At 44.6% G+C, this 26004-nt stretch overlaps 1 protein-coding gene across 3 annotated transcripts in view; it reads right to left on the bottom strand.

Moving 5' to 3' along the window:
- The window catches only part of RERE (arginine-glutamic acid dipeptide repeats), a 290457-nt gene that overhangs the window by 41911 nt on the left and 222542 nt on the right, over nucleotides 1-26004 (bottom strand). For 2 of the 3 annotated variants that reach the window (XM_035019876.1, XM_035019877.1), the window contains exon 12: nucleotides 15155-15235. In XM_035019876.1, the coding sequence (XP_034875767.1) occupies nucleotides 15155-15235 (81 nt within the window). Of the gene's footprint in view, nucleotides 1-2197; nucleotides 2300-15154; nucleotides 15236-26004 lie in introns of all 3 variants that reach the window. The other variant, XM_035019874.1, reaches the window with a different exon arrangement.

Here is a 26004-nt window from a genome sequence, read left to right as displayed (position 1 = left end):
GAGGGGCTCAACTGGTTTAGAGCTGACAAGCTGTGGCCAGAAGCAGGCAGCGAGGGCCCAAAGAAAACGGGGACAAAATTTAGAAAGGAGTGCTCAAAGTATCACTTTAGTATATATTATTCTGCTCCAACAAGGCACCAGGGACAACTACCCCTCTCTCTGTATGCCTAAAGGAAGGCCATTCCATTAGCTACTCAGTTAGCAAAAGCCTTCAAGCCAGCGCTAAGAGCCAGAATGATTCCTGAGAAGGCAGAGAACTACCGAGCAGAGAGAGTCTGAGTGACCCTCGACACCCCTCACTTCTGTTCTCAGGGACACAACTCCCATCACAAGCTCCCCTCAGTGGGGAGCCCGGGGAGTCAGTTCTGCGATGGCACGAGCTTCAATCTCAGCCTCTAGATCTGAATTCAATGTCAGGTCTACTGTCTATGCCCAAATTCAAAACAGAGCTTACAAGCCCAGTGCACACTGCCCCCCGCCCTCCCTGCCCCCCCACCAGTAGCTTACCAGAGTCCATGTCTCAACAGCTCTTGGACACAAAAGAGTTACGTGTACTTATACTTCATCACTGTAAGTTGACCAAAGGAGTCCTACTGTGAATAAAGAATTTCTATGATAATAAAACCTCACTTTCCTCCAAGCATGGTCCCAAACCCAAGCACTCATACCGCATAGGCTCTGCTCTTGGCTCACCCCCACTCCCGAGCTAGATGGTGCCTGTGACAGAGGGCCCCTTTCATGTCACTGTGCCTCAGTTTCCTTCCCTGAGCTTGTGCATGAACCCTGGTCCCCTCACAGGTTATCAGGAGAACTGATGAAATGTCTGCAGAGTGTTCTCATCTGCAAGGATGAAAAGAGCTATAAATACAAAGTCAAAGCAGTATTAGAAAACTTTTTTAAGCTGCAACCGCTTCTTTCTTTTGAAATGGAGAACCACAAGAAAGATCAAAGGAGTGTCACTGCTTGTTGACTGCTGCTCTGGAGGCCCCACCACCTCCTCCCTCCACCTGGCAGAAACCCCAGAGAGAGAGAGGTCTGCCATGATTTCTAACTTCACAAAATCTCAAGACACGTTGTACAATGGTTTCCTGGAACGCCCTGAGTGGAAGACGCAGGGGCAAGCCACACAGCCTGCAGGGCTGGTCATACCCTTCCATGAGCAGGCATGATCAGGAGAAGGCAGCCTTGGTAAGAAGAAATGCAAGGATGTGAGGGAAGTGGCTTCCCCTCGTCTTTCTGCCACAAAGGCCTAGTGCAAGGACTCCGTAAGGCTGTAGCAGCTTGCGTAATAAAACACATAACCTTGGCTCAGTTAACCTCCTGAGCCATAAAAAAGGGGAGAGGGGGGAGCAAAATTAAGCTTACGGGAAATAGACCTAATCAAAGCTGAACAGTAACAAAGGGCACCAGAAACATTTCTACTGTATCACATCCCACGGGCTGGCCAAGAGCCCGGAATTCTCATTACAACTTTTCAAAGAGAGGGAGAGGAGAAAAAATATTTCACAAAACCATTATCAAGGCCCCAACCCTGGATGCCCTGCTGTACAACCAAAATTTGTGAGAGGTCAGCCTGTCAGGGAGTCAAAAACCCAGCATGTGGAAACTGGCAGGCCTTTCATATAGTAGGAGGGGTTCTTAAAACGACTACTGTTTTGCACTGAAGTCTCAGAGCTTCACAGACCATTAAAGGTTTCTGAACCACAGAGAAAGGAGGGCAGAGTTAAGGAAATAAATCAAAAGTTCCTCTGGGATGCACAAATGCCTACTTGGAACAGGCTTTCAGCACGAATATCCTCCACATTAAACAACAAGGAGGACTTTTCAAAATAAAAGCAGAAAAGAGATTCATTTTGTTATAAGCAATGTACTTTCTTTTTGGTTTAAAGGTTATGTGTGCTGTAAAAAGTGACCCCGGCCGTGAGCACTGGGGGGAGGCGGAGGCTGGGCCAAGGGCGGGGGCTGGCAGTGAAAGAAACCAAGTGTAAGGAACAACAATCAAGCAGAGAAATGCTGGATTTGGGAGCACCCAAACAAGTTAAAACGTCTTGTAATAACTGAGGGGCAGGATGTGAGGTAGGGGAATGGCACTAGAAGGGACCTCTATCACATGTACTCCTTTACACCCCTGCCAGAGAACTGAATTAATTTGCCCACAGCCAGGAAGAGCTCTCTTGTTTTTCTTTGCAACACGCACAGCTGAAGGCTTGGGGAACCGGACCGTGTCCTCGAGAATGCAGAGCCTTGCGGTCCGAAGGAGGCACCAGCGGCCTCGACACCAGCACGGGGAGCACAGCATCTGAGAACGGGAAACAGGCACACCTAAGGCTATGTGCTTACGCAAGACGGGGCTTGTGAAGCTCAGTTCCAGACCTTCTGACCTTGCCCATGTGTTCTCCAGCAACGGTAAACAGAATGAAAAGCCAGACGACCTACTCTGGAGGAGACAGTTACAACAACCAGGTGAGGCCTTAGGGACGCAAGGGAACCGCCATACTCCTGTCAGGATACACTTACTACGAAGTGTGCTGCTGGGGTACTCTCCCCACCAACATGGAAGGAGGGGGAGAGGAAAAGCTCAGTGAAAGGCAGAAAATCCGGTCTGGCAAACTGACAGCAAGCACCAGAGCAATGATTTCCCTTAAAATCCACGGCTCCCACTTTAGTCCACGAAGAGCCCATTTCCCCACTTTTTGTTTCCAACGGGGCAGGGGAGGAGAACTCTGTCACTCAGGCTTTGCTTTCAACAGCTGGTTGAAACCAAAGCAGCTGACAAAGACCCATGTCTGCTACATGACTGCTATCTTCATCTTCAGCAACAGTTTACCAAGACATGGAGGAACGGGCTGAGGGATTGCTTTGGTGCCAAGATTATCAGCATGGAAAAGACTCCTGGGGAGGTTCTAGGGTAGGGACTAAAGCTAATGGTCTATCCCATAAGGAACGAGCCGAGCCCCCACTGCTTCACACTTGATTATGCTGTGGTTTGGCGCTAGAAATCTTTGCTCAGGTATACTCCAGGTGTGAAATGGCCTAATTGATGGTTAGTCTGAGTATACACTGCTGTATTAGGTAACGTCTTTTACTAAATCCTAATATTAACGCTTGCTCATTGTGGGAAATGAGAGAGTTGGGTTAAAAATGCTAACCTTAAGATGTGCTAAACTCAACAAAATAAACAAAACCTGTAATGTGACTTTCTGTTATGCCAGGAAGTGTGCACTGAGTTAATGCACGTGCCCGCCTGCCAGGAGAAGGAGAAGGCCAGGGCGAGGGACAGGCGCCACCCTGGCTGCCTGACGCTGCTGGCAGGGCCAAAGGACAACAGTCCAAAGGAGCTCACCTAGAATGCATGGTGTGGGATGCAGAAGCCCAGGCAGGAGTGCCGACTACCCTGACCCGTCTGAAGAGCCTCTGTGAAGGAGGGACATGGCACCAATACTTCTCTGTGTCATCAAGGGACTCAACCAAGACAACACATGAAGATGAAGGGATTCGGATCCTGGTGTAAGGAGGACATCTAAAGTGATGGAACTGTCCCAAACCACCATGGTCCCATTTAATGGGTTCAATGTTACCAGGTTCTCAGGAACAGCAGGGCAGCCACTCTGAAGGCATGCTTTCGAGGGATTTCAGGTATTAGGGAATTCCTCAAGGATACTTCAAAGACTTTCTTTGGCAAGGCATTTATTTAAAACACCTATCCTTCAACCTAACTTCCAGGCCCAGCTACACATTTTTCAAGATGTTCCTTCAAGCCCTCATCTTCAGGTCCTCTGACTCCAACTATCACTTAGTGTCTGTGCCCCATACTTTCATACTTAGGTTCCTGCCAACTCCCACTGTGGTAACCGAATAGCCGGAGAGATCCCCAGGGAGTAGAGTCATATCTCCACCTCTCATCATACTCAATGAGCTCTGCAAGTGCTTGCTGATAGATTAGGATTAGGAATAAAACTATAAATTTTTATATTCACACTACCTAAACATCCTGTCACTGATTTCTAGGAAAATTTTATAAGAAATGGAAGTATTTATAGACATGCCTGGTAAGGTACTTTAGCATTTGGGCAATCAATAATGAGAACAGAATATAGTACAAAAGAAAACAGTATGCTTTAGTTTCAGTCTGAGACATATATACTGGACAAATGAATGCATATTCCAAGGTGTAAACTTGCACATTTTAATCTAAATACAAAGTGACTGTATAAGAAGCATTCCATGCTTTAACTGTATTATTTATTCTACCTAATCATCTGATAAACCTAATAGAGTCTGTTAGAGAAGCACATGGACTTTTCTCCTGAGTCACCCAATAGGCTGACACGGTCAAAAGAATTAAGAGCTTCAAGTGTGTTTGTTTTTTTAAGATTTTATTTATTCATTTGAGAGAGGCAGAGAGAGACAGAGAGAGAGAGACCGTGAGAGAGCAAGCACACACGCGCAAGCTGGGGGAGAAGGAGAGGGAGAGGGACGAGCAGACTCAGTGCTGAGCACAGAGCCCAACGTGGGGCTTGATCCCACGACCCTGAGATCATGACCTGAGCCGAAATCAAAAGACAGACGTTTAACCAACTGAGCCACCCAAGCACCCCAAGAGCTTCAAGTTTTTTTCTTTTTTTAAAAAATATTTTATTTATTTGAAAGAGAGCACGCACTCGCGAGAGAGCACAAGCGATGGGGAGGGAGAAGCAGGCTGCCCATAGAGCAAAGAGCCCAGTGCGGGCTCGATCCAGGACCCTGGGATCATGACCTGAGCCGAAGGCAGCCGCTTAACTGACTAAGCCACCCAGGCGCCCCGAGCTTCAAGTTTGATAAGCAAATTCAATCCACAGGACAAAGCAAATTTAAAAATTTCTTTTTCAAAGTTTTGTTTTGCTTTCTATTCCACCTTCTCCAGAATGTCTACAGGGTTTGCCCACTTCACTTGCTGCCTGCTTTACTTTGCTGAAGCTGGCATGTATACAGACTCACTGGGCCTGTCTCCTTCAGAATTTAATTATTCCTCCTGTTGTTCCACACATTCCAGATTCTCCCTCCAAAGCTTACACACTTCCCTTGACAACTGAAAGCTACAAACCTCTGACCTGCTTCCATGTACTTCATTAGCACATTTCCAAAACAGCATCTTTGGAAAGGAGAACCAAGTTCTGATCGTAGGAGGCGTGTGCCTAAATCAATAATCACTGAGTCCTAAGGGGGTTGGACCTATGCTGTTCCAGCCCTCTAAAATAATCAAATACGTGAAAGTCACCATTTCTTGCCAAACTTAAGAAAAATCCCAACTCCTGCACATGAGGACAAAGAGAGAATGGCTGCAGCTGAAAATACATAACCGAAGCATCACATGAAAAACTTTAACTTGGTATCGTTCAGAACATATCAGTGGGATTTCACTCATACAGCAAAGACACAGGAGAAGAATTCCAGACTGTTTTCAAGATAATAAAATGGCATATGACGGTGACTCACTAACTGACTAAAAGGGGAAAAAAAATCCATAAACAGTCACAAGAACCTTGCAAAGCTGCAGAGATCTGGCAACCCTGAACCTCTTTTACCTCGCTTGGCTCTCACCTCCAGTACACGCAAAACACACACACACACACGATCGTTTTGAAGCCAAGCTGCAATTGGCTAATGGCTTGCTCTACTGCTTAAGACAATATTTTATTCTTGACTTGCTCAATAAACCTGCTGAGAAAAATAAACAATGGGTTTCAATCCTATAAATAATCTAGAAAACAGAATTGCTGTGCAAACAGCAGAGTTGATTTACTGCCCATGATAAGCAGGAACAGGAAAGTCCAAACGTGGCACAGTGACCACTCCCCCCTCCCCGTCCTAGTCTTACTGTCCTGAGACAGGAAAGTTGAACAAGGATTTTCTGTCCATTACACAGTCCAAGGCCTAGGATGTGCAGGTTTCAATTGGTCTTTAAAACAGCATCAAAGCAGATAATGAAAAACAACATGAAGAACAAAAAATGAGGAAAACCTTTTCTTATAAACACTGAGAAGTTTTAATCTTTTAGGACCAATAATTATAATATATCTATCTATGGTTACAGTGTATTCCTACCCCATCATTCACAAAATATGTGAACATACAGGGCCACACACCTCATTTTTAACAAATACCAAGTAAGGGTCTGTTTTGGGCACTAAAGGAGACATAAAGAGGTATTACAAAGAGGTCCCTGCCCAGAAGGCCTTATATTCTATATAAATACATACATGCATGTATGTGTGCAGAACAGAAATGCATGGAAGACAAAAGGAAGCTGCATCCACAGTCCAGAACTAAAGCAAATAAAGAATAATTTTTCAAGGGCAGAACAAAATGCAATTTTTCTGAGAGAGAAGCTGGGCAATTTGTGTCATTTCCACCAGTGCACAGAGAGAGGGCTTGTGTGGCTCTCACGAGTGTGCAGCCCAAGCCCTGTAACTGGGCCCTGGACAGTCTCAGTGACTGTCACTCAGGCACCTTCCAGAGAAGAACACAAGCCTTGCTGGCCTCTTTAGCAGACTGTGGACTCCACAAGGGTAAGTACCCTCTCACCCACCACAGACACCTCAAAGAGAACACAGGCCTTGGGTACTAAAGGTTCCCCAAAACAGTTCCCAATTTTGCCAACAGAGAACCATGATGACGGTTTAGACATGTCCAAGGCCAAATCCTGGAAGTTATGACACCACAATTTAGAGATTTCAGAAGGACTTAAGATACGTGAACAGAACAAAGAATCATAAAATCAAAAAATAATGAAGGTCATTAATATTGAAATTCAATTTAAAATGTAAACATCTCAAAAAGAAAACTTAGCTTAATGGAATTCTGGCTTCCCAAGACAGGTTTCTCCTGCTTGCTTTTCCTATTTCTATGATACAATTAATGGTTTTCAAATTACATGCAACAGAAAAAAAAGAAACCTTATGATGGGGGGGCAGGGTGGGGGCTCCACCTGGGGAGCAGCCGTGAGTAAGACTGGAGGTGAAGGCCTCGCTTTACTTTTCAAAACAATAGAAGTAATTTTTACTCTACTTTCCTAAGTATTACTCAAAGGCATAACTTCAAATAAGATTAAAATGAACTAATTACTCAAGAATTAGGACTTCAGATACATTTTAAAACTTACTCTTAAAACAACAGCAAACTGAATTTTCAAAGTTAGGATGGGTTCGCCGAGCTTATGAAGGCTAAAAAAAAATCTATGATATAAGATGTGAGCTCCAAGTGGATAAACACATTGAATATAAGCACAGTAATCACAGCTTCTAATTCTTCTTAAAGACCATTTCAAACCTTCCACTTGTTTTACTAGCTAATAAAATGGGGGAGTCTACTTAGGCTGAAAAGTCATAAATGTCTCCATCTAAAAAGTCACCAGGTAACCAAGACCCAGTCAAATTATAGGAAATACAGGTTAGCAAATACCAACAGCAAATAAATAACTGATCCTTGTAAGCAGCAGAGTGTTCAGTAACTTTAAAAGTCCAAGGTGGTTTCATTTGGAAGTGGTGTCTGTCTACAAGCAATACATCGTCCACCGAAATACTTGCAAGCCATTCCCTCCAGTTCTGATACCCAGGGTAAGGCCAAGAGCAGGCCTAAGACATTTACATACAGAACAGCAAATATTCAAGGCCCTTGGTTTAAAAAGTCACCTAATTTTTAAAGACCTCCTTATTCCCCCAACATCAGCACCAAAAATTTCTTCCATGCAAATTTCTTAACTGCTTTACAAGGGAATCAGCCAATCTCACTTAGATTACCCTAGTCAAAACTGGCCCACTGCCCAGCCAAATATCTACATAGTTTAGACTATCAGATGAAAAGATTCAAGCCTCTGCTCCATTTTAATGGGAACAAACCCCCTGCAGGGCAGTAACTGTAGGATCACAATATTCACTGCCAAAACGTAGTGCCTGTTTCTATCAGATAATCACTTCTTGAATGGAAAATTTCAACTTTATCCGCCCCTACTTGAGGACAAGTTATTAAGAAAAAGGATAATGGCACATGTGTCTCCTTGGACCCAATCTTGCCAACTTCTCAAAATATGTATATTTCTTCGTCATATATAAGGGGGTGCCAGGGAAAGAGAGTAACACCTGAAAACACCATAGTATTAAGTGTGTAAATTTCATATTAATAAAAGAATGTCATCTTTTTTTTAGATTTTATTTATTTGAGGGGCACCTGGGTGGCTCAGTTGGTTAAGCGACTGCCTTCGGCTCAGGTCATGATCCTGGAGTCCCGGGATCGAGTCCCGCATCGGGCTCCCTGCTCGGCAGGGAGTCTGCTTCTCCCTCTGACCTTCCTCCCTCTCATGGTCTCTGTCTCTCATTCTTTCTCTCTCAAATAAATAAATAAAATCTTAAAAAAAAAAAAAGATTTTATTTATTTGAGAGAGACAGAGACAGAGATAGTGACAGAGAGAGCAAGAGAGAGCACAAGCAGGGAGGAGTGGCAGGCTCCCCACTGAGCAGGGAGCCCGATGCGGGGCTCAATCCCAGGACCCTGGAATCATGACCTGAGCCGAAGGCAGACACTTAACCGACTGAGTCACCCAGGTGCCCTGTGAATGTCATCCTTTCAAATAAAAAGTTCTCTATTAGAAACTTAAATTAAGATCTAGGCTAGCCTGACTCACAAATATGCTGCAAGGAAAGGGGAGGACAACAGTTTTTATATGAAATATGACAGGAGTTACAATTGTGTTCCTAGGAAAAAAGGAAAGATAGGAAAAGGGAAGCTATATATATATATATATTTTTAAAGATTTTATTTATTTATTTCAGAGAGAATGAGAGAGAGCACATAAGAGGGGGAGGGGCAGAGGGAGAAGCAGACTCCCTGCCGAGCAGGGAGCCCGATGTGGGACTCGATCCCGGGACTCCAGGATCATGACCTGAGCCGAAGGCAGTCGCTCAACCAACTGAGCCACCCAGGCGCCCCAAGGAAAGCTATATTAAGAAATTCTATTATTGATAATGAAAATAAGTCCAGATACTGTTCTGTAGGTTTGAGATACTTTGTAATAATTTGAAAAACAAAATTAAGCCCTAAGAGTGAAGTAATTTACAACTTTAACAGAATAAAAGCAACATTGTTTTAAGAATGAATGTGACATATATGGGTTTAGGATTCTGCAAGTCTGCACTACGGTAAACAGCAGTGCTTCCTAAACTTAACTAAGCATTCAAATCACCTGGGGAGCTGATTAAAACGCAGATTCTGGATCAACAGGAGCGGACAGAGCCTGGGAGTCTGCAGTGGTACCAAGCTCAGGTGATGTGAGAATGCCAGCCCCAGTGAGCAGTGAGGGTGCCCAGCACCTGGCAGTAGAGGCCTCTAGTTATGTGGCTATAACACAATAGTGTTCTCAATAGTATCAACCTATTCAGGAAGTCCACACTTTGTTGTAACATTAGATTAAGCATTAATGAGGCTAGAAAATTGTTTATCTAAGGTTTTAATCTGAAGTTAAATAAAACTCCATGCTGAACGCTCATACTGAATGCTCGAGTCATTCTTAACCTCTTAATATTAACAGAGTCTTGATTACTCAGTCTTAAAACCTTTCTCCATAGTAGTTATTCTTTGCTGGGGGAATGTGCTTTTATGCAAAGGATAGTTCGCCTAAAGAAATGAACAATCAATATTCAATAGTTATGTACATATCTAACAGAATTCATTCCCAGAAATAGAGCTGAGAAAGGTGGTTGATTTTCATGTTACTTGTCAAATTAAAATTTTAAATCTCCAGTACTTTTTTTCATACTATCACCCAAAGTTTAAAAAACAAAAACAAAACAAAACAAAAACCCCAAAACATCAAAACCAGCTGCGCCTTGGTCCCATTAAAAAAACAAAACAAAAGGACACATTTTCAATGGAGAAAATCAAGATAAAAGACAGACTTCCAGTTCCATAAATCACTTTCAACTCCCCATTTTTTTTGTCTTACTGTGAGACCAAATTGTTACAAGAACCTCCTCTCTGGTCTCCACATCTTGTTGGTGCTGCTCAAGAATGCTCTCACAGCTCAGCCAAGACCTCTCCTTTCTCTTCTTCAATGGGTCCCCAAATGCCCTCTCGGAGAGAGTGCAGGGTCCCCCAATCTCCCTCTAGGCCATAATTTTGACCTGAGTCTGACCACATCAGCCCTGGAGACCTCCTCTCCACCCAGGCTACTGTATGTGCCGAGCAGGGTTTGCAATTTCCTGTCTCCACGCCTTTGCTCATGATATTTCCTACAGCTGGAAAGCTGCTTTTCTTCCACCCTCCCAGCCATGGCCTGTCCAAAAAACATATCCTTCCTTGGAGGTTCAAACACCACATCCTCCAATTAGCCTTCCAGCATCCCCCCAGCCCCAAATCTCTTGTGCACACTTTGTGGGCCTGAGCCTCCACCAGGGCCCTTAGCACACATTGCCAAACATGGAAAGCATGCACACGGTACACCTACCCTGCTGCAGGGCACGGATGGCACCGTGGTTCTCGTTATAGACATCCCACCCTTTACAGTGCTCGGTGGGCATACAAAATTTTTTTAAATTAAGCTATACGGAATATTTAGCTCTGAAAATGGGAAGTGGGTTACAAAATGAGTTTTTTAGTATAGAAAATATTAATGTGCTAGTAACCGAGATTACAAACAACATGAGCTTAATCCCTACTGGGCTAGGTGCACAAAAATAAAACTACGGAGATGAGAAAGACAGTCAAGGCACACACCCTTTGCACCTCCTTCCACAGGCTAATAACATGCTGGAAGCACCTCTCCTCTCCACCAAGTTGGGGCAGATCACACTGTCTTCTCACTAATGTTAGCTGCATCTGAGGTAAGTCACTGAGTAAGCATTTCCTGTCTGCAATCCAATGCTGGCTGAATTTGTCTGAATAACAGTAGATAGAGCTATACACAAAGGCCAGCCAGGATTCAAGGGACAATCATCCAGGTGTCAGACAGGGAAAGTCTTTGAATCAAACAACACAGACATGTGCTCAGTGTGAAAGAAGATACATGTCACTGTCATCGGAGTAATCATCTCATGATTTTGAAGAAAACTGCAATGTGTATAAAACTCAAACAAAGAATTATTTTTGGAACGCCCATAATTTTGTATTATTTACAATATGGGTTCCCTTCCTGGTCATTTAAGATTCAATTCTATTAGGTCTCCTATTTTCTCAAGCATTATCTTAGCATCAGAGGTCATGTAATTCATCGATCCAAAGATTATGTGGCAGTGCTTAAAGCGATACCCTGGAGGCCTGACTGCCCATCATCTCAAGAAGCTCAGCCACTAGGACACTCGCTCTGATTTACACAAACGCACTAACACCCAAGACTCTGATGTGGATTAGGCCAAAGAGTGTCTTGAGAGAGAAGAGGTATACAGCCAATGGGAATCTGAGATGCTCAGCAACGATCCTTTACCATATCTTACTACTAATTACTCATAAACGTATTAAAGAAGGTAATCAGTTATAGAGAAAAGAAGAATGGGAGAAAGGTAGTAAGTCAGGATATTTGTACCAACAGGACACTAAAATATTTGACTTACAGTTATTCTCTTGGGTACCATGAGGTTGACCTGTAATACCCACTCAACTAAACTTCTGATAAACGGTTGGTTTTCTACCATCACAGACACTGTTCTCAGAGAAAAGCCAGATTTAGCTCTTGGGTAACAAACACCAGAAGCCAACAGAATAGGAAAGCTGTTTATGTCCATGCTCACCAGGAACCTGTGTGCAAAACTGCACTGAATGATCCAGTAAGGATGGAAGTCTCCTCAACAAAGCTTCAAGACAGAGGAAATGCATCCTTTAAACTAGGCACCGCCCTTCACCCCCTCCCAGTTTTTCAATGAATAGGGGTTTTCACAAGACAGAAGATAAGAAACAGGTCATTTCTTTTCATACAGGTTTGGTATGTTTACAAGCGGAAAATAATTCCGTACCTTCCACAGCATTTAGCTACTTCAGGTAGCTAGGACCCTTACGTAGACCAAAAGTATTTGGGGTGGATGGGAAGAAGAGTCATTTTCAAATGTTTTTATACACTCTCTGTAGACATTAGCTCATTTAAATTCTCAAAACCATTCTAGAGGGTAGAAGGATCACCGTATTTTACAGACACGGGCAGTTAAGGACAGAGAGACTGAGTAATCTGCGGAAGGTCCCACAGGAGGCGAGAACCATCACTCTGCTCTAGGGCACAACAGCAGCCAAAGGTGTGCCAACATTTTATAAAGATTCTGGCATCTATATAATTCTCACACAAAGAAACACCATTTTAGAGCAGATAATGCTCCAGTCCTTGTCAGGATTTGACCTGAACTTCCCAATGAACAGCTAGAGCACACGGCAATTAGAAGAGGTCGTCAAGTACTATAAGCGACCCGTCAGGCCAGGAATAGAACACAGGTCTGGTGACCCCCACACCATGCCCAGTTGGGTGTGTTCTTTTGGATGCTGACACCCTTCTGAAGTTTCAAGTCAGTTGAGAACAGCAAAGAAATGAGTCAATAATTGTGGCAAATAGAAGAGAATGTGGAAAGTATCTAGATTAGAGGGATTTGACATAAAAAGAGGCATGACCATATGAAGTCTACCAAGAAAATTCTGAACCAAGGACACTAGTACCTGCAAATTTTCCCATTTTCTGCAGCAAAAATGAAAAATAACCTTTGCCTTCTCCACCCTAGGAGTTGTGAATGATTAGCTTGGCTATGTTGATAACTAAGGAAAATATAAAATGAGTGCCTCTCTCTCTCAGATGATTTTGAATACTTAAGAGATTTACCCTACCACCAAACTCCCCCAATTGTAGGCAAAAGACCGCAGGACACTAGGAACGTTTAGCCAATGTCAGCCATAATAAACCCTCCAGGGCTGCCAACAACTCTCCTGTTAGCGCCAATGATCGTGCCCTGATGAAGAGGTTGGAAACAGGAAGGCTGCTGGGTGCCAGAGGAGAAGTGAGGAGAGAAGCAACATGGCTGGAAAACAGGGATGGCAGGGAGTCATGGGGAAGGAAGGGTCTCAGGACAGAGGTGCCTAGAAAAGACTAGAGAGAACCAGCACAAAAGGCTGGCGTAGCAGTAACTTCTCTGTGGGTGAGAAAAAGACTACTTATTGAGTCAGACATCATTGGTAAGGATAAGGGACAACCAAAAGCAAGGGAAAAAAAAAAAAAAGGATTAGAAGACCCTTACCTAGGCTAAATGTTATTCAGATCTGTTTTCCACTAAAGAGATAAAACACTAGATAAAATTGCCCGGCATTTCCCAAATGCTGGATGGTAGATTTTAGATTTAATGTTTAATCTTACTATTATAAGTTTATTTTTTAAAACAGAAAGATAAAATAATTGTCAAGCCATATCTTCTATCAAATTCTTCATGGTTTGCAGCTTCTAGCAGAGCACAGGGAGAGAGAAAACTGGAGCATCAGACCACACCTACTCATGGATCTCACTTTCACTCCAATTTGGCCAAACCAAAATTCCTACACTTGGGTAAAGCATTTTAGTTTTATAAAAGTACATATCAAACCTCAAATAATTGAAATCCTCAGAAAACTCAAAGGTATTTCTTTCACTCTTCCACATTTAAATACCTCTTTCCAATCTGTTCTGGGAAGAGCAAAAAAAAAAAAAAAAAAGTTGATTACACAGCTCAATTACAGCATATATTTTAGTTTAATGTCTATCAACAGTTCTCTCTTTTTTTAACCATTTTCAAAATGACCCATCTCAGCATATTTAAATGTATAAAAAATATTAAAAGTTTAATGTAAGTATGACTGGTTGATGCAAACCACCGATTTATATAAGGCTATACTTGAAATCTCAGAACCTTTCTTTCCTATTATGAGTTACTGCTGTTCACATAAGATACCATACAGAAAAAGTGTCTAGAAGCAGTTCATTAAAAACAACAACAAAAACAACCAACTCAGAATAAAAGAATCAAAATTGAATAGGAGGAAATCAATCAACAACACCCAATTAGAAAACTAAAAACCAAACCAAACCAAAACAACCCGGCTCCTTCTATACTGGATATTCTTCATTTCCTCCTTTCACTCAGGGAGGGTGGGGGTGGAGTGAAAGCAGCTCAATGTCTAAATATTCACCCTCCATCCCCAAGGCCCATGAAGCACTTCCGGTAACTAGGTTCTGCAGAGGCCACAGACACTGGGACTTGGTTGGTCCCACTCCATTCCCAGCTTACCCATTCCCTGGCTCAGCAAGAAGAAGAACTCTCCACCCCCCTCCAATTCCACCTGGAAGGAATTCAGGTGAATGAGACTGAATCCCCTGCTAGTATTCTCTTTATATAACTTTACTCTGAACTTTCCTCAGCAAACCCTCCTACCCCAAGTTTAGCAAAAGATGGGATTCTCAGCTTTGTGAAATATCAAAGGAATTTATAAAAGGCTCATTTAAGCAATTTATAAGAATCCTTGTGTATCTGTCTGTTCAATGAAAAGTGCAAACTTTTACTTAAAATTATTTATTTATTTAAGTAACCTCTAAACCCAACGTGGGACTCGAACTCATGACCCTGAGATCAAGAGTCACATTCTCTTCCAACGGAGCCAGCCAGGCACCCTGAAAAGTGCAAACTTTTAAGGCTGGAAAATTAAAGAGTTAAAACTACTCTTCAAAACATAAGCAACATTAAAAAAAGAAAAAGTCCCCATAGAATTCAAAGTCTAGTGAGCCACAGATCTCTTCATTCTATTGCTCGGTTAATGCCTTCTGTCAATAACCAAATCCAATTGGTGGTAAATGACATTTCCTGTTTCAGCCACTATATTTACAATTAGATGTTAATGGCTCAACACCCCAGACAACCCCCAACTAACCCTCTGTTGCCAAAGACCTTTCTGTTCTTACAAGGTAAGTCCTCTTTCTTTGTGGGGGGATAAAGCATAATCTGTCACTACTACCTAAAATCAGGAGCTAAAAGTAAAGGAAGTAAAATGAAGCAGATCTTAGGGGCCAGCCAGAGTCTGAGCACAGCACAGGGTTAAAGGAAACCATTTCATAAGATCAAGTGCAGAGAAGCAGCAGGGGCAAAGAAGGAAAAAAAAAAAATCAAGTTACATAAAGTCCAATTGTACTCACTGTTTCCTTATTGGGAAGCAGCTCCTTTCTAATTCTGAAGAAGTTCTTGCCGTACTGCCTGAGCCCCTTAACGAAGCGTTTCTGTGATAAAAAGAAACAACAAATGGGATGTAAAAACCAAAACCAAAACAGGATGTCAGCAAAGCAAAGATATCTGCAATCAGCAGAATAACCACCACAAAAAAGTCTGAGCTAGGGAATACTGACTAGGCTGGGAGACAATTTCAGCAGTACAGCTGGGACCCCCCGCCAGGGCAGGCCCTGGACAGCCGTCATCGGAACCCCAATCGCACACACGTTTGGGAGAAGGACATCCTGGGTCTGAGGCTAAGAAGCAATGTGTGCTCTCGGTACCACAGTCTCGGCGCTGGTCCACCAAGGTATAAACAAATACGCGCCGTGTTTCAATAAAACAGCACAACTGCTTTCCACCTGAGAACGAAGCTTCCCAGAGTGTTGAGCAGAAAGGAGGAAAAAGGAATCAAACCTCAAGACTTTTCTGTAAAAGGTCATCCTAGAAGGGTTAAAAGGCCCTTTCGTTAATCCGAGGAATTCTCCAAGAAGGCACCGATATCCACGGAAGCCCACTGGGAGCCCGAACCCCCATCGCCGTCATTAAAAGCCAGTCCAAGGCACCAAATAATCACCAGCACCCCCTCCTTCTTCCCCACGCTCCCCACCGCCACCCCCACCGCCACCCCCACCCCAGCAGTCCGGAGACTTTCACTTTGTCCCATTCCTTCCAGGCAGCCCCTCCCCAGCCCCGTGGAGGCAGCTCCCGGCTCCCCAGCCCCCCAGCCCCCCACCTCAGAGCCCCCGGCCTGGAGCTCCCGGTTCGAAGCCTGGTCCCGCTCGACCGACCCCCGCGACACTTCCCGGGCGGGCGGCCCTGCAGCCACAGGTACACCGCGCCGGCTGCACTCCGGGTCCGGGCAGCGAGAGGCCGCGCCTGTCACTCGGCTCGGGCTCCGGCTCGGGCTCCGGCTCCACAAAGCGCAGGGCGGAGGCAGCCGGGGCGGCTCGGCGTGTGACCGCGGCGGGGCCGCGCGGCGCGGGGCGCGGGGGGCGCGGGGCTGGGGCCGCCGCGGCCGGGGGAGGAGGCTGGAGCGCGGCGCGCAAAGCCCGGCGCGGCCGCGGGCGGCTGCAAAAGGCGGCCTGGATCACCGCGCCGCCCGTCGGCCCCGAGCTCCGTCCCCGCCCGGCCCCAGCCCGAAGGCTCCACGGCCAGGGCCTCTGGGCCCCGCGCTGGTATCTCGGTTTCCTCCCTCCGAATAGCAGGAGTAAATCCGAGCAGTAAAGCGCACAAACTTCCTCCCTACCGCGGTGAGCGCGAGCAGAGGGCACCCGCGGGGCCCGGGCCGGGCTGAGCCGCCACTCGGGACCCTTCCCAGGCCGCTCCGTCTCCAGTCCTCCTTCCAGGCGGGCAGAGTCAGCAGCGCGACAGCCGCACGCCCACCGCCCTCGGACTGCGAAATGAGGGGCTGGCCCCAACGACCCTCACGGTCCCTTCCGGCCCGGGATTGTAGGCGGCAGCTCCGCCCGGCCCAGGCATTAGCCTGCACCTCGCAGGGCGCCGTTTCACAACTAAATCACCGCGGAAGCTTCCCAGCCAATAAATCACCTGCCCACCGGGAGGAGAGTCCCTCCCACTCCCGGTGTTTGAGACCAGTCGGGCAAATTCAGTGAAGAGCCACACTTGGCCTGTAAGACCGACCTGCAACCTCCTACTCCATTCCTGGAGGCTCTATATTTTCAGATTTCACCCCCTTTCTAAGATATGACTCATCATTGTCGGTTTCCAATATAATTTATATAGTTCAAAGGAAAAATCTGTCAAGGCACAAAAAAGCAGCTCTCTTCTAATCTAAAGAAGAGTGACCTTTGTTACTTGTATGATCAACATGCATCCTGAGCTCTGTGCAGAGCATCTCCTCTGGGAATGCTGCAAGGCAATGAGATTGCCCTGCCCTCAAGGAGCTCCAGTCCGGTGGGCCGGTGGGCCGGTGGGCCGGCGGGCTGGCGGGCGGGCAGGCCGGCAGGAAAGAGAAGGGATCAATTTCTGGGCCCTTAGAAAAGCAGCAGAGGGACAAAGGGCTATGAATGGGACTAGGAGAAAGAAGCAACTTACTCTGCTGATGTCTTAGAGGAAGTGACAAGGAAGAACATGCCTGCCAGGTGGGCTCCAGCAGGGCTTCGAGCAGAGGAGTCAGCCAGCAAGGGCATACAGAACATTCTGGGAACTGCAAGGAGGACAGGGTATACAGAATGGAGTGCCAGCAGATAAGACTGAAGAGGCAGGAGAGGATCAGGTTGCAGACAGCCTTTAAGCCAGGCTGAAGTGTCATGGTCCTAACTGTAGGCCAGTAGAGAAGTTAAAGCACGAGTGGTCCACGGAAAGACTGGGTAAGGGTTGCTCCAGTGGCAGTGTGGTCTATGTCATGGATTAGGGACAAACTGGCAGCCATTCAGAGACCAGTTAAGGAGGCTGGTGAGATAACCTAACCCAGGTGTTGAGAAGAGGAGGGCCAGAACTCTACCTCAGCCATCAGAATTAATGCTTCTTAATCTGCTCTTTAAGTATTTACTAGCATCTAGCACTGGGAGGAATTTTTTTTTTTTTTAGGGGGTAGCCAATAGACCTTTATTAAAACTGTGATTCATTTTTAGCAGGTAAGATAAATGTGTGTGAAGTCATGATAGAACAATCTGAGACTTCATTCAGCCAAGCATACAGGAGTGAAGTGTAACTCCTCAGTGCAGTAGGGGCAGCCAGGAGGAGGGACGGCCTGTAGTAGTCCAGTATACCTTCACCAAGGCAGCAAGACAGGCCACCCCATGAAGAACCAAGAGCATCTGCAGAGGTGGAGGGGAGTGGGAAGACCATCCATGAAACACAGAGGTGGAGAAGGGGAAGCGGGTTATAGGAGGGGGGTGCTCTACGGAGTTGAGGTAGGTGATCTGGCATGAGTCAGATGGTAGAATGCCAGCACCATGCAATCTGAATGTAAGCCTGATGCCAAATGACACACACAGGCTCACAGGAGACATGGGCACAATGAAGGCGGCAGCTGAGAGAGGCTGAATCTGAAACATCAGGATCATGTGGTACATTCGGGCAAACTTGAGTTCAAGTCCCGATTCTTCTCCTTGTTATGATGTAATCACCAAATCTTATCCATTCAACTAGTGGTTATAAAGTACCTACTATATGCTAGGAACCTCACATATATTAATCCAAAACCCTCACAACCTAGAAGGAAGTACTACTACTATCTGCATTTTCCAGACAAGGAAGCTGAGACACAGATGGTTAAGTAAACCAGACCAAGGTCACCTAACTCTTCAGAGCAAGGACAGAATGCAAACCCAGGGTCCAAACTACAATTCCTGCAGTGCCACTCTCTCTGTAAAATGGAGGTAAGAGTCTTTAGAGGGAGCCGTTTTCAGTCATGGTACCATTACCTGTGACTCCACCCCTTCCTGTTGGCCCCAACATCACATCACCAAGCCCTCAGCATTCTTCCTCAGAAAGGTCTTTCAAAGCCCTCCTTTCTTACCCATTCTAGTGCTAGTCCCATGCCAAGCCCTTATCTCTCTCTCCTACTAGCTGGCTATTAGCCCATCTCCCCCATCCGGCCATGTATAAGCCTCTACCAAGGAATTTTTCAAAACCACATATGTCATCATGAGTCCCATATTGTCTAGCCCCCAACCCCTACTTGAAAAGAGTTCCTTGACCTCTTCAGAATGGTGTTTACACCCCTTAGCTCTTAATTCAAGACCCTCTAGGATCCCGTCTCCGCCTACATTTCCAATCAGATGTCCAGTAATGGCAACTGGCCCGCTGCACCTTCTGTTGAACTCTAGACTCAGACATCTTTTCTACTCCTCTCCACAGCCTACCCAAGATACTTTCAGTTTACCTCAAACCCAAGCTCAAATCCCTCCCCCTCTGACATAAAACTTCCCTGACCATTCCGTCCCCTTCACTTGGCATTTGTTTATTTGTATAAGCCCTCACGTATGCATAGAGTCTGTAAGCCCTGAAAAGACAAGAACTGTATCTTCTATCACTTTGCCTCCCTATAGCATTAGGCAGTTGGAGCTCCCCGGTTTTGGATGCAGAAGTGAAACAAGCCATGAGATGACAAGGGCCTGGATTTGGGTGGTCAGGGTGGAAAGGGACTGGTAAAAGCCAAGGGATCCATCATGAACTCTAACAACAGAGTTGACCTGCTTGGCACCAAACTCTCCTGATTTTCCTCCTATCAACTGGCTAGATTCTTTACTCAACTTCTAAATGTTAGAGCTCTTCCCAAGGCTTTGTTCTAGGCTTTCTGCTCTCCAAACCCCTCCTAATGTGATCTCCATTGCTTCCTTGGCTTTCAATATCACCCAAGATTCTCCCTACTATCTCTAAGGCTAAATCTATGGTCCAAGTCCACTGGGAACACTTGCTCAAATGTCTCAGAGACATTGCAAACTAACTACTTCCAGAAATATGAATTCGACATCTGGTGGTGAACACAGACCACCAATGTCAATGTGTATCAAGGACTGCTACCAAGTGCAAAAGCACCATTTGCCCCACTGAAGGGGAAAAAAAAAAAAGGAAGTAAAAGCTTCATGTGGCCTGTATTGTTACTTCTCTATGGAAAGCCACAAGGCCTCAAAACTGGCAAAACATCTGCTTCTCAGAGACCAGCCTTTACCTTGTGGTTTACCAGAAATGTAGAGTAGCCTTTAAAATCGAAACAAAGCCAACCCACTCAGAGCAGTCAATAATGAGAATAGGGCAGTATGTTAAGTGAGTTTCTGAGGCCTTAGGCTCCTTTCCCTCTATTAATTCATCTCACTTCAAATGAAGACATTAAAGGTTTTCAGGCTTTAATTTAATAATTAATACTCCTGACTTAAAAACAGGTAGGTACTATACGCTTCTAAATGAAAATTCATAGACACAGTCTGTTTTTTAACAGGGTAGTAGCAGGGGCTACTACCTTCTAGTAGTTGAACTAAAATTCAGCATGTCCAGTGCTGAAATTCAAGCCCTCCCAAATTATTTCTATGTCCATTAGCTTCTCTGTCCCTGGCAGTGCACAGATATTAGGATGCTAGGATGTCAGGGGTGAAGGAGAAGAAGACTGTTCATTTAAGAGGCAGTAACTTTGGCTCAGTCACAGCTGCCGGTGCTCAGCAGCTCTGCTTCTGATACTGCACAGGCTTGCCGTCGGCTGCGCTCAGATGGAAGAGCTCGGGGTCTTGGGGTGTTGGTACTTGCTCTCTGGCACTGTTTGTCTCCTATCAACCTGACTGTGTGTTCCCCAGGAGTACAAAACAAGTCGTTTTCTATTTTTGAACTCCATAGCCAGATGAAGTCCAAATATAAATATATATTTATTTATGGCAAGGACACTGTCCTTTGCTTTGTTTTACAACTTAGTTTGCAATTGTGCTCCAGTTTTTATTTATTTTATTTATTGAAATATACTTTGAGGGGCGCCTGGGTGGCTCAGTTGGTTAAGCATCTGCCTTCGGCTCAGGTCATGATCCCAGGGTCCTGGGATTGAGCCCCTTGTTGGTCTCGCTGCTCAGCGTGGAATCTGCTTCTCCCTTCCCCTTTGCCCCTCCCCCAACTTGTGTGCATATGTGTGTACGCTCTCTCACAAATAAATAAAATCTTTAAAAATATATATATATATATTTTGACATGCAACACTGCATATGTTTAAGGTGTACAACATATTGATTAATTTATATAGTGTAATATGACTGCCATTGTCGTGATAATTGGCACCTCTATCATGTTACATAATTATGCTCCAGTTTATAGACAAATTGCTATAGTTTTCTATTATTGAGCTGAAACTTTATATCACCATCAGGAGTTACCTACCTATAAGTTCCTAGTAGAGACCATTTAACTCCTGGCTTTAAAAAAGTGAGTTACCTGAACATAGCACTTATTGTTAAACCTGGGTTTTAACAGAATCTGCAATGCAAAACTCTATTTTTCATTCTTAGTAGAATGGAAGAATATGAGACCTAAACTCAGAAGTCCTAGGATCTAGTCTACTCCTCTGTTCCATAAAGGAAATTTTGATAAACAGGATATAATTAATAGGAACTAACTTTTGAAACAGGAGCTAATTGTAAGAATAAGCATAATTGGGTCCAAACGCAGTAACGTTCTCTCTTACAATAAAGTAACATGTTCAAAAGTTCCTCATGCTGTTGCTGCACCTGCCCCATGTCAAAGCCTCCCAAGCCCTGTGCACTGGCCTCCTCAGATGCTGACCTTCTCCACCCTTGGGGTGGTGGCGTGGGCCGAGGGCAAGCAGCTTCACTGTCATGTGTCACTGATAGGAGAACAGTAGGGAAACACCATCCTACACAATAATAAAAATGGTTCCAATGAGTGCTGCAACCACATGCAAGGCACTGTCTCAAGGACTCCTGGTGTGTGGATTTACCGAAGCGCCACAACGACCTTCCAAGGCAGGGGCTACTACCATCTCCGTTTCGCAGATGGGCAAACTAACCAATGTCAGCAAATCCTTGAACCAGGGTGGGAGTGTCAAGGGTGACAAATTGAACAATTGGGGAACCTCAGGGATGGGGTGAGCTCTAAACATGGAGTTTGCAGGTCAGGGGTGCAATAAGCATCTCTGGCCTGTATTTATATTTAAAGATTTAAATGTTTCCCCCAATCTATAAATGGACAAGTATAGGCTATATTCTAATAACTTATTCTTGCCTCCATTTGTTCACCTTTTAAATTGGCCATAAAATACCTGTCCTATCTATCTCAAAACCATTATTCTGCATATCAAATTGGATAGTGCAACGAAGTGTCCTGGGCTGGGAGTAAATCTTCCAAAGGATAAAGTGTGTTCATCTCTCTCATCTACATGTGAAACTCCCAACATGGCTCATCTCAAGTGCTGGCTCTGACCTGTGTCTGCAGCAGAGAAAGAAGCAGGAAGAGAGGGCTATGCTACAAAAATGGCTAAAAGATAACTCTGCATTAACCCCTGGCTGAGAGCTTTCAAAATTAACTCCCTCTGGTGAATTTTAACTAGTGTATCACAGTCAGAGACTCACCAGGATTTCGGAGAAGCCATTTCTACTTAGTCCTCTTACATAACTGTTTGGAAAACACTGTAGGTATTAAAATGATTCCCACTGTGAAAATGGCTCCTTCTGCTCTACCCTGTTTTCTGCACAAAATTTTATGTTAATAACTTACTGGTTCTCAGGGGACTGAAGAGCAGGCAGATCTGCAAGTAAGCAAACTACAGTTTTCCCCACCAGAGATACAAAAATGCAAGTCCCTATGCCAGGCAGGGAGTAACAGGAGTACGTCCATGGCTCTTCTGAAGGTATAAAGCAGCAGAAGAAAATCAAAGATGTATCCTAAATGTGGGCCTGTGTGAATGACAGGGTAGGGTGAAAGAAGAGAACACTGATGCCAAGCAGAAGAAAAGAAAGCCTTTCCAAACATGTGTATTGCATGATGCCTACCAGTTCATCAGTGGCTCTTACTGACCAACCACTAGATGAGAACCTATTGAATTTCATTAATACAGTCCTGTATGTTATAGATTCCCATCACCTCATATCCAAAACACATTTCCTGCTACAGATATACTACCAATAATGCTTTGACGACTATCATTTGGTTTTTGGTTTTAAATGTTTAACACATTGATGAAATGGTGACCTAAAGTAAGGCACTACTTTTTCAATAAGTGGCATCACAATTAATTTGTCTGGGAGGAGACATGCCAGCAAGCCATGGCGGGCATTTCTAAGGGTTCTAGTATGTGCTCCTGACTTCTCATCCCACTTTGGAAGTACACTTTGAACTTACTAGCATTATTCCAGGATAGTTTACAGTTTCATTAAACTAGTTACAGTTGACCCTTGAACAACGTGGGGCTTAGGGCACTGGCACCCTCCTCAGCAGTTAAAATTCTATGCATAACTCCTGACTCCCCAAAACTTAAGTACTGATCGTCTACTGTTGACCGGAAGTCTTACCAATAACAGTTGATTAACACATATTTTGTAAGTTACATGTCCTATTTACCATATTCTTACAATAAAGTGAAGATAGAGGAAAGCAAATGTTATTAAGAAAATCATAAGGGGGGGCGCCTGGGTGGCTCAGTCGTTAAGCCTTTGCCTTCGGCTCAGGTCATGATCCCAGAGTCCTGGGATCGAGCCCCGCATGGAGCCCCGCATCGGGCTCCCTGCTCAGCGAGAAGCCTGCTTCTCCCTCTCCCACTCTCCCTGCTTGTGTTCCTTCTCTTGCTTTGTCTCTGTCAAATAAATAAATAAAATCTTAAAAAAAAAAAATCATAAGGGGGCATCTGGGTGGCTCAGTCAGTTAAATGTCTGCCTTCGGCTCAGGTCACGATCTTGGGTCTGATCAAGCCCTGTGTCGGACTCCCTGCTCAGCGGGGAGCCTGCGTCTCCCTCTGGCCCTCCCCCTGCTTGTGTGCTCTCTCTCAAATAAATAAATAAAATCTTTTCTTTTTTTTTTTTTTTAAAGAAAATCATGAGCAAGGGGCACCAGCTGGCTCAGTCGGTAAAGCATGTGACTCTTGATCTCAGGGTTGTGAGTTCAAGCCCCATGTTGGATCTGTAAAGCTTACTTCAAAAATAAAATAATAATAGGGGTGTCTGGGTGGCTCAGTCAAGCGTCTGCCTTCAGCTCAGGTCATAATCCCAGGGTCCTGGGATCGAGCCCCGCATCAGGCTCCCTGCTCAGCGGGAAGCCTGCTTCTCCATCTCCCATTCCCCCTGCTTTTGCTCCTGCTCTCGCTATCTCCCTCTCTGGCAAATAAATAAATAAAATCTTAAATAAAATAAAATAATAATAAAAAAGAAAATCATAAGAAAGAAGAAATACATTTATAGTACTCTATTTATCAAAAAAGCCCACGCTTAAGTGAACCAGTGCAGTTCAAACCTGTGTTGCTCAAGGGTCAGCTGTAGTTTAAAAACAGCCAACAAGACAACAATGTAAAACAATAATTACATTTTTATGATGAGTCTCCCATCTCTCTCTACATCTGACATTTTTCCCCACCTCAGACTTGCACCTACACTTTCTACTCAGAGTAACATCTTCCATAGACTCAGGACATCACAATCTCAATGTGGACACTGATGAGTCCCAGACCACATCCTCCTCAGCATGCTCTCCAAGACAGGTGTCACTGGGGCAGTCTAGAGATGAAGAAGCTGAGGTTCAGGTAAATTAAGTATCCTGCCTCAATCCATACCAAGCAGGAAGGGTGGAAAAGTAAATAAGGTTTCAAAATTGGATTAACTGCTTAGAATCTAGATGCAGAAAACATTCTATTTTATCTACCTATGTCAGAGGAATTAAAGGGTATTGTACCTAAAAAAAACCAAAAAACAAAAAAAACCTAAAAGAAATGTTACATATACATACTTGCTTTTTGAAACAAGAGATTATATGCTGTATACCCATGTTAAACATTTTCTTACAAAACAACTTAGCTTAGAGTACATGGCTCTGCCACTTAGTAATTCCACTGCTTGTGAAGGTCACCATCCCTCTCTCAGGGCTTCCGAGCACTCCTGTGTAAAAGGAGTCTTTGGGCCTTCTGCCACCTGTAAAGCCTCAACAGTCAGTGCCTCTAGTTCTCCACCACTGGGAGCCTCAGTGAGTTAGGTAGCCTCTCTCCTACAGAGATAAGAGGATAGCTAAATTCTCCAAAATAAGACCTTGCTAATGCAGGACATGCCTTCTCAACTGTCTTACTTGGAAATTCAGAAGATTAGCCAAAGATACCTTTAACATTAAATAAATTCTAGTTTTAGGGGCAACTGGGTGGTTCAGTTGGTGAAGCATCCGACTCTTGGTTTTGACTCAGGTCATGATCTCATCGGTCATGAGACTGAGCCCTGTGTTGGGCTCTGAGCTCAGTGGGGAGTCTGCTTGGGATTCTCTCCCTCTGCTCCTCCCCCCACCCGTGTGCATGCTCGCTCAAATTAATTAATTAATTAATTAATTAATTCTCATTTTAACAGCAACAACAAAAGACCTGTCTCCCTGCCTCGTCCCAAAAGATGTGATGGTATTTACGACAGAAACGCAAACCCGAGCCTGTCCATTTCTAAGAGAAGTTCTCTCTAGGATCAAATATGGCAGCTGCTTAGCCGTCACACAGGCATTCTCTTTTTTGTTCCTTTCCTTTCCTTTCTAATCTTCCAAAGGCCAAAGAGTATAGGAATAAGAATGGGGGAAGGTAGGTCTAACATAATCCTGCCCTGATCCTTCCACCTTCCTTCATTCATGAGTATCATGATTGTGGACAGCTCCTGGTTCCAAGCACTATTTTACATGCCTCTGCCCCCTGCCATAAGAACAGCTACAGAAACAGAACACAAAGGGGAACTGAAGTGCCAGGTCTGAAATTATTTGAGTCCAGCAGGAGGAGTCCAGCAGACCAGACCCCTTACCTCCCCAGCTGATTCCTGCTCACATGCCCCAGAAACAGCTACAAAGCTGGGCAGCTGTTAAAAGTCAGCCCTCACTCCCTGCCACATCTGTAATAATAGCATAATCAGAGAATGTCAGAGTTGGAAGGAAGCTTTAGAGCATCTAACCCTGTCAAAACTCTCATTTTACAGACAAGGATCATATATTATCTAAAACAAAACAAAATAAAACACACATATCCAGAAGGCTTTTTATTTGTGACAGACTGTATTTCTATCCTGTCCTACATGCTGCTTTTACGGAGTGATGAAAACACTCCTCCCTCCACTGAGGAGTGGGTCTGTCTCTACCCTTGACCCTGGGTGGACCT

This window comes from Mirounga leonina, unplaced genomic scaffold, assembly GCF_011800145.1.
Source record: "Mirounga leonina isolate KUSES-001 unplaced genomic scaffold, KU_Mleo_1.0 Mir_173, whole genome shotgun sequence".
In the NCBI taxonomy this organism is placed as follows: Eukaryota; Metazoa; Chordata; class Mammalia; order Carnivora; family Phocidae; genus Mirounga; species Mirounga leonina.
This window is presented reverse-complemented; position numbering and strand designations above follow the sequence as displayed.